Here is a 9174-nt window from a genome sequence, read left to right as displayed (position 1 = left end):
AAAAAAATTTTTCTGAATTATCGTGGAATTTTTAAAAAATATTTTCTCAACAATCGCGGATTAAAAAAAATATGTTCTCAATAATCGTTGATTTTTTTAAAAAATATTTTCTCAATAATCGTGGATTTAAAAAAAAATTTCAATAATCGTGAATTTTTTAAAAAATATTTTCGCAATAATCGTGTATTTTTTTAAATAAAATTCTCAATAATCGTTGATTTTTAAAAAAATATTTTCTCAATAATCATGTTGTTTTATAAACGCATTCTCTCAATAATTGTTGATTTCTTAAAAAAAATATTTTCTTAAGAATCGTGGATTTAAAAAAAAATCTCAAAAATGGTGAATTTTTAAAAAAAATATTTTCTCAAAAATTTTGATTTTTTTTAGAAAATATTTTTTAGCTTCTCAGTTTTTGAACTGATGCCTTTTTAGCGAAAAACCGAACTCTTTAAGTGTCTAGTATTCCCATATGAATGAGAATCACACTCACTTTTCGGCTTTTCCAAAGAAACAACTAAGAATTCCTCGAATTCTGTGAGTTGAAAATAACATCACCACAGTTGCCTGTGAGGTTATTGTTGGAATTTTGTTTTTAACAAATTTCCCTTTTGCGCATGCCTTCGCTGTTTTTTGTTTGTTTTGTTTATTGTTGAAGATTCAATCTCATTTTCGATTGCTTGAGTGGAGTATTCCCCCATTGGCTCAACTTCATTTCATGATATTGGTAGCGATCAGTAAAATTTTGCAACACTGTCAGTTCGTTTTGAAAAACATTACTCTCTGTAATAGACGGTAATAAATGAAGTTGAGCCAATGGGGGAATACTCCACTCAAGCAATCGAAAATGAGATTGAATCTTCAACAATAAACAAAACAAACAAAATATTTTTTTTTAATATTTTCTCAATAATCGTGAATTTTTCAAACAAATTTTATCAATAATCGTGAATTTTTTAATAATATTTTCTCAATAAACGTGGATCTTTTAAAAAATATTTTCTGAACAAACGTGGAAGACCTCTATATAGACGGGAAGGCATCGATAGGAACGCTTAAATGAGAAAACAACAACATATTTTTTTCGTAATTTATTTAAATTATGTTTTATTTTAATTTTTTTAATATCAAACATCTTTTTAATTTATTTTCAATTTTTCTTCTTTGCCGAGCATTTCTTCTTCTTACGTTTAGATTTTTCCTTTGCCGTCTTCCCCAGATATTTGCTAGGATGCGCCCTCTGAACGTGGGCCGATAAATTTGAACTATATTTATATTCTTTGTCACAATATTTACATTTGTAGAGAGCAGTAATACCCTCATGCTGGACCTTGTGTTCCTTTAAAGCCATCCATGTCTGATAGACTTTGTTGCATTGATCACATGGATAGGTTTTCTTCGTGTTGCGAAGTTCCAATTTCTTCCGCTGTTCCTCTTTGTACTCCTTGATATGAACCATTTTAAAATGTGAACGCATTTGACGGGCAGAATTAAATGCCTTTGAACACACTGAGCAAACATATTTAGTATCTGGTCTATGGGTTGACATGTGCCCTTTCAAGGCGGTTGGGCATTTATAGATTTTATCACAAATTGAACACTGCACCTGCTTTGATTTTTTGTTGTGGACGAGATATTTATGTGACCGTAAACACCATTTCGATTTGTATGACTTTCCACAATCCTTGCAAGTAAAGGGACGAGATTCACTGCTTCCGTCACGGCCTTCGCAATACTTTTGATGTATTCTAAATGAAAATTTCGAGAGATATTCTTTGCCACAATTATCGCATTTGAAAATTTCCCTTACTTCGGGCGACAATCTTGTTTGGTCATGTTTTTGTGCGATGTGTAATAACAAATGATATTTGGTAGTAAATATTTCAAAACAAATTTCACATTTGGCGGCTTGATCTATGCGATGATAGTAGACATGTTTCTCGAGTTCATAACGATAGCGTAGCTGCAGCTGGCAGCATTCAATGTAACATTCTTCGCTGGAATGCTGTTGGGCAAAGTGTTGTTGAAGTACCTTAAACCGTGGAAAGGTGTCGTTACAAATTCTACATTCTAGGTTGGGTCTCCACTTGGCTATCAGATCATCATATTCTTCTTGGGTTTGGGGACGTTTCAAATGTTTTTTGTAAGAATATTTTAGGCGTCGTTTTTTTGGAGGATTGATGGAATTATTTTCAGTTTTCCTGAAGCTACCTTCTGTGGCGGAGGTCTCAGCATCGGAGTTATCATACTTAAAGGCTGGCCTATATTGAATTTCTTGGTATTTATTTCCATTATCAGAATCCTCCGAGCCGCTTTCATCGGAAATATCAAAATCATAAGCAGTTTCGTGTGGTGGGCCTTGGGAAGGTGTATGACCCAGTGAAGTTTCTGCTACTTTTCCATTTTTTTCCTCATCAGATACATCATATTTGTATGCACTTTTCACTTGGAAGTTGGGGTAGCAATTTTCCCGGCCAGTTTCATTTCCTTGTCCACAATTTTTCTCCTTGAACACATCAAATTTACCGCGACTTTTCAATTGATTAGTGTTTGAAGCGAACTGATGGCCTTCTATATTCACTTGGCGGTTCAGATGTCCACATTCCGCATCAATTTCCTTTCCTGTTGCATCATATTTGCCAGCAGACTCACCAATTATCTGTGGATCTTTTAATTGATAGGTTGATGGGTTGTGGGCATTATTCACGTGGCCAGTTGGGCGCCACATTTCTTGGTAAATATTTTCTCTTTGTCCATAATTTTTTTCATTAGAGGCACCGAATTGATTGGTATTTGGATCAATTTGATTGCTTGCTTTATTCTCTTGGGCGTTTGGGCGCCAGATTTCCTTACACCTTACTCCTTGTTCATTATTTTCTTCATCGGAAATATCAAAATCGTAAGCAGTTTTCTGAAATTCCCTAACCCGTATAACAAATTGATTGACTTCTATATTCTCTTGGAGGAGATTTTTTTCTTCATAAGTTCTTCCATCTCCATTATTCCCCTCAATCATTCTTGAGGCATTGACATAAGAAGTTGTGGCTACATTGACCTTTGAAGGCACATGCGAATCTGAAACATTCACCAAAGTATCGAAAAATTTGTTGTCCTTAGTCGTTACTTCTTCTCGTTTAGTTTCCTCATCGCTGACATCAAAATCAACGGCAGTTTTAACTCGTTTGGCATTTAATTCTTTATGAGTGTCAATTGTTTGTTGAGAGGCCTGTGTTTCTGAGTTACTTTCTTGACAAATTCCACCATCCTGTTCTTTATCCCTGTTCAGCCTCTGATCCTGGGTATTTTGCTTTGATAATTCTATTCGCCTTAATGCTATCCCTTTTCGTTTGCATTGCTCCAAAGGCAATTCCTCATCGGAACTGCCACTGCTTGTATTGTTTTCATCCGATTCTCCTGCTGACCATTCTGATTCTGAAGAGGAAAAATCTTCACCTTCATCAGATTCAAGGGGTTCAACATTCGAATTATTAATGTTGGGTGCCAAAGACGGTGTACCATTGGCGGCATACTCTAAGACTGCCTTGCGATATCTCGTCTCATAGCCTTGATGCTGAGATTGAGTAACACTTACGTTGGGAGCCAAGGGATTTAAATTCTTAGTTTCCTCATTTGATTGCTCTGCACAGTAGTCGCGATCCTTGGAACTCTTAGCGTTCGGGGTCAAATTTTGTCTAACTTCAGCAATAGCTGTAGTTGAAGGTCTGGTGGTTTCACAGTCTTGCTCCTGAGACTTCCAATGGTTATCATAGGCGTCCGATATGTTTGGATCCGCCTTCCCATCCTTAGACCTCTTAGACTTTTCTTCCATAGTAGAATTTGAATGTTCAATCTCACAGCCATGATCCTGCGACATGTTAATGTTGGGCGCCATAGTTGGAGAATCTTTGTCACAGCCAATGTTGTTTTCTGTGGGCTCCAATGTTGATGCCTTTCTTGGGTTTAAAGTTGAATATTCTGCATAGCCGGTTTTCTCATTATTGAGGCTTGTGTTGGGCGCCATGCCAGATGTTAGAACCCTAGAACTGCTATGGTTGACCTCCATAGCTGAATTTGAATGTCTGTTCCCACAGCCTTGATCCTGAGACTTGTTAATGTTGGGCGCCATAGTTTGAAAATCATTGTCACACCCAATGCCATTGTTATTGGGCGCCAAATTGGATAAGTTTTTAGGACTCACCACGGCTATGGTTGAATATTCTGCATACCGGGTTTTGTCATTAGCGTTGTTTCTGTTGGGCCCCATAATTTGAAAATCGTTGTCGCATTCAATGCCATTATCATTGGGCGCCAAATTGGATGAGTTTTGAGGTCTCACTAGGGCTGTGCTTGGATATTCTGCATACTGAGTTTTGTCATTAGCGTTGTTTGGATTGGGCGCCATGTTAGACGTTTGTGATCCATGAGCATTTAAATCATTGAAAGTTGTGTCTGGTAAAACATGAGCACTAGAATCACTGGAAGTTACGCCTAATCCCAATGCCTGGCCCTTTGTAAGCGGGATGTTACTAGAAGGTATTATATTATGACCAGAGTTGCAGGTAACAAAGTTTTGGGACTTGTTGTACAGTTGATTGGAGACCATACTTCGGGATGCTGAATTAGAATATTCTGCATTGAAGTGGCCATCACTAGAACTTTCGACATTGGGCGCCAGGTGAGATGTCTGATTTGCTGCAAGGACATTGAAGCCACGGGTGGTTGTGTTTTGGTCGGCTTCTGGTCCCTTTGAGGCTGGGGGATTCCTATGAAGAGAATTATTGTGACCAAAATCACTCCTAACAAAGTTTTGTTGATTTTTGTTCATGTGATTGGCGCTTAATTCTGTGGATCCTGACTCAATTGCCATCGGTGAACTATTATTAAGGGAACTATTGGTCGTCGAAGGTATATGTGTAGCTAATCCTTGCGTTAAACTTTGTTCTGGGACTTCTGGTTTCATTTCATCCATTATTTCCATATTTTCTCCATGATATCTCTGATCAAAATGTAAATTGGCTGGTTGAGAAGTTCTTGGAATTTCCACAGGATACGACTCTTCGAGGCACTCTGATTTTATAGCACTAACATTAAACTGCTCGGAATTTTGATTGGCTAAAGGTAAAAATTGCTGCTTAGTAAGAACATTTGACTGGCCATTAGATGACCCATCGCTTTCTTCTGATTTAATAGAGGATGAATCAATTGCTGCCGAATTTTGCTTGTCTAATGGCTCAAGTTGTTTGGCAGTTGGGGCATTTTTGCCGTGGTCAGACTGCCCAATTTCCTCGGATTTTATGGTAATATTTGGTGACTGAGTGTCGGGACTCCCAACTACTGCTTCATGGTGTGAACGATTAAGGAAGCCATAAGAACTTCTGGAACTCGCTCTTGGGTAATTTGAATTTGTAGAATTTGTTCTTGAGCCACTTCCATGAGAAAGCTTTCCTTCTTGCAGAGAATTTTGGGCTATTGGGGAGTTAGTTGTTGGGGGAAATGTTTCTCGGGGGTTTGAACTCTTTGAGTTCGTGGTTGAGTAATACAAAGATTCAAATGAATTTGTTGAATTTGTGGTAGGAGAATTCGTTGTGGCGTTTCCATTGCCTTGATGATGAAGATTTTCTTGGTGCAGAGAATTTCGACCATCAATTACTGGGGAGGACGTTAGAGGTGGGAATCTTTCTCGAGGATTTAATTGGGTTTGTTGTGGGTTCAATGAGATAGAATCCCTGTTGGCATTGGTTAAATTTTGTTGGCAATTGATGGAAAATATTTCACGGGAATTTAATTGAGACTGAGGTAAGGCTAATGATGTTGATTCCCTGCTGCTAGAGTTGTTTAGATTCTGATGGCTTTCGATGGAATTCACATGGCTTTTTGGATGCCAAGAAACGCCGGGAGAATGTAATGTTCCCTGGGAACAATTACTGACACTTGGAGAAGATGCCAAACTTTGCATACCCATATTGTGTGGATGATCGCCAGAGGTTCTGCTCAAATTTCTTTCACCACCGTTTCCATTTGTGTTATTATTTGTTGAATTCTGGTCAATAGGATATTGAAATATCCCTGAATTTGCAGGTACTTGCCAATTTGTTTCCCCCAACGGACCTTTACTTGAGGCACCACATGATAATAAGTTGTCCCCTTCTATTGGAATATTTTTCGCACTCACATTAATGAGTTTCCTTTGGGCTTTACAAACAGCTACTTGAAATCGATTGAAGTTCAAAAGCGACGACCAGCACTCTGGGCATATGTAATTGAAAGTTTTGGACCATTCCACTTGGAAAAACTAAAATAAAATATAGAAATTATTAGAAGACAGATTTAATGGTGGCTATGAATTCTCTTCTTTTTTACTTACCATTGGAAGGAAATATTTTTCCACAAGTCGGAACAAACGATTTGGTTGGCCATCAATGGTATAGAGGCAATGATGTTGAGTACCAAGCACCGAACACAGGCGACAGTATTGCTCCATTGTTAGCTGTCTAGCCAACCAAAATAAACTTGGAATCAACTTGAGATGCCAAGTGTCAAATTCAAAATAAAATCACTGTTTTAAAATCTAAATCACTGTTTTAAAATCTAAAAATTTCGAAACGTTTACGATCCTCGTAATGGCTGAAGAAATCCAGGTAGCCATCAAGAAAATTTCCACTAAGAAAATTCCATATTTTTTTATGGCTTTATGACAACCAACTTTCAAGGAATCCACCCACCATAAGTAGGTAAGAGCCTTTTAAAAGAGTCTTTGAAAACAGTACTGGCTGTTGAAGAATATTCTGTAGCTAGTATTCAATGCTCACTTATACCCGTCATGCTCCGGATCAGGATGTGCACGCGATCCCTACGTAATGGGGTGGTCGCCCCCACGGTCGGAAGGGGTGGGAAAAAGTGGCGTTGGGAACGTTCGAAAAAAAGAGGAAACTTCTCTCATATGAATATGCGCTACCCTTCTACACCGACAAAAGACAAATTTTTCATATTCGAAGATATTTTTTTATTAAAAGATCTCCTCAACCCTTCTTGATTGTTGCTATGGTTGGGCACCAACTCTAATTTGACTATCACAGTAGACCTGATCCTAAGATTAATCAGAAAAATATTCTTAAACCATACCGAAGAACTCCAACTATGATGATGTATAATTAAAATTTTTGCTAAATTGCCGCGCCATCCTCTTGTCATGAAAGTTGTTTTGAAACTGTATAAACATAACCGAGTGGTAGTATATGCTCTGCATTTAAAACGTCTAGATGTGCCTTTGTTTACAAACACTTGAAGCTAACGTCTGAGATGGTTGTTGTTGCTGATTCATAGGTTGTGTTGTTCTGCTGCCATAGCTGATCCTCTGTTTATTGCATCGTTTGTTTGTTTACTTTGGCATGGCTTGCAAAAGTATTTGTATATTTTGATCGACACATAAACAGCATATTTTTGAGAAAGACGTCAGCTAAAACTTATACATATGTGCCCTACATGCAGCAGAAAGGGATCATAGAAGAACCCTTTCTTTCAGAAAGGGGCTTTAGAAGCACGCTGGAAGGGACTATAGAAGCAGCCTTTCTTTCAGAAAGGTACTATAGAAGAAGCCTTTCTTTCAGAAAGGGACTATAGAAGCACCCTTTCTTTCAGAAAGGGACTATAGAAGCACCCTTTCTTTCAGAAAGGGGCTGTAGAAGCAACCTTTCTTTCAGGAAGGTACTATAGAAGCACCCTTTCTTTCAGAAAGGTACTATAGAAGCAGCCTTTCTTTCAGAAAGGGACTATAGAAGCACCCTTTCTTTCAGAAAGGGACTATAGAAGCACCCTTTCTTTCAGAAAGGGACTATAGAAGCACCCTTTCTTTCAGAAAGGAACCATAGAAGCACCCTTTCTTTCAGAAAGGGACCATAGAAGCACACTTTCTTTCAGAAAGGGACTATAGAAGCACCCTTTCTTTCAGAAAGGGACTATAGAAGCACCCTTTCTTTCAGAAAGGGACTATAGAAGCAACTATTCTTTCCGAAAGGGACTATAGAAGCAACTATTCTTTCCGAAAGGGACTATAGAAGCACCCTTTCTGTCAGAAAGGGACAATAGAAGCAGCCTTTCTTTCAGAAAGGGACTATAGAAGCACCCTTTCTTCCAGAAAGGGACTATAGAAGCACCCTTTCTTTTAGAAAGGGCATTTCTTTTAGAAAGGGACTATAGAAGCACCCTTTCTTTCAGAAAGGGACTATAGAAGCACCCTTTCTTTTAGAAAGGGCATTTCTTTTAGAAAGGGACTATAGAAGCACCCTTTCTTTCAGAAAGGGACTATAGAAGCACCCTTTCTTTCAGAAAGGGACTATAGAAGCACCCTTTCTTTCAGAAAGGGACTATAGAAGCACCCTTTCTTTCAGAAAGGGACTATAGAAGCACCCTTTCTTTCAGAAAGGGACTATAGAAGCACCCTTTCTTTGAGAAAGGGACTATAGAAGCACCCTTTCTTTGAGAAAGGGACTATAGAAGCAACTATTCTTTCAGAAAGGGACTATAGAAGCACCCTTTCTGTCAGAAAGGGAATATAGAAGCACCCTTTCTATCAGAAAGGGACTATAGAAGCACCCTTTCTTTCAGAAAGGGACTATAGAAGCACACTTTCTTTCAGAAAGGGACTATAGAAGAACCCTTCCTATCAGAAAGGGACTATAGAAGCACCCTTTCTTTCAGAAAGGGACTATAGAAGCACACTTTCTTTCAGAAAAGGACTATATAAGCACACTTTCTTTCAGAAAGGGACTAAAGAAGCACCCTCTCTTTCAGAAAGGGACTAAAGAAGCACCCTCTCTTTCAGAAAGGGACTATAGAAGCACACTTTCTTTCAGAAAGGGACTATAGAAGCACCCTTTCTTTCAAAAATTGACTATAGAAGCAGCCTTTCTTTCAGGAAGGGACTATAGAAGCAGCCTTTCTTTCAGAAAAGGGCTATAGAAGCAGCCTTTCTTTAAGAAAGGCACTATAGAAGCACCCTTTCCTTCAGAAAGGGACTATAGAAGCACCCTTTCTTTCAGAAAGGTACTATAGAATCACCCTTTCTTTCAGGAAGGTACTATAGATGCACCCCTTTCTTTCAGAAAGCGACTATAGAAACATCCTTTCTTTAAGAAAGGGACTATAGAAGTAGCCTTTCTTTCAGAAAGGTACTAT

At 38.3% G+C, this 9174-nt stretch overlaps 1 protein-coding gene across 1 annotated transcript; it reads right to left on the bottom strand.

Annotated features, from left to right (window-relative positions):
• Window positions 1–1105: 1105 nt before the first annotated feature.
• On the bottom strand, window positions 1106–6550 carry LOC141396888 (uncharacterized). The gene is made up of 2 exons (XM_073972595.1): window positions 6365–6550; window positions 1106–6292 (listed from the first exon to the last, which is right to left on the bottom strand). Exons 1-2 carry the CDS (start codon window positions 6479–6481, stop codon window positions 1151–1153), a joined length of 5259 nt encoding a protein of 1752 aa, XP_073828696.1. The 5' UTR covers window positions 6482–6550; the 3' UTR covers window positions 1106–1150.
• Window positions 6551–9174: the final 2624 nt, after the last annotated feature.

This window comes from Musca autumnalis, unplaced genomic scaffold, assembly GCF_047663935.1.
Source record: "Musca autumnalis isolate F117 unplaced genomic scaffold, ASM4766393v1 scaffold_3, whole genome shotgun sequence".
Lineage (NCBI taxonomy): Eukaryota > Metazoa > Arthropoda > Insecta > Diptera > Muscidae > Musca > Musca autumnalis.
The sequence above is the reverse complement of the archived record's forward strand: the minus strand, read 5'-3'. Positions and strand labels throughout refer to the sequence as shown.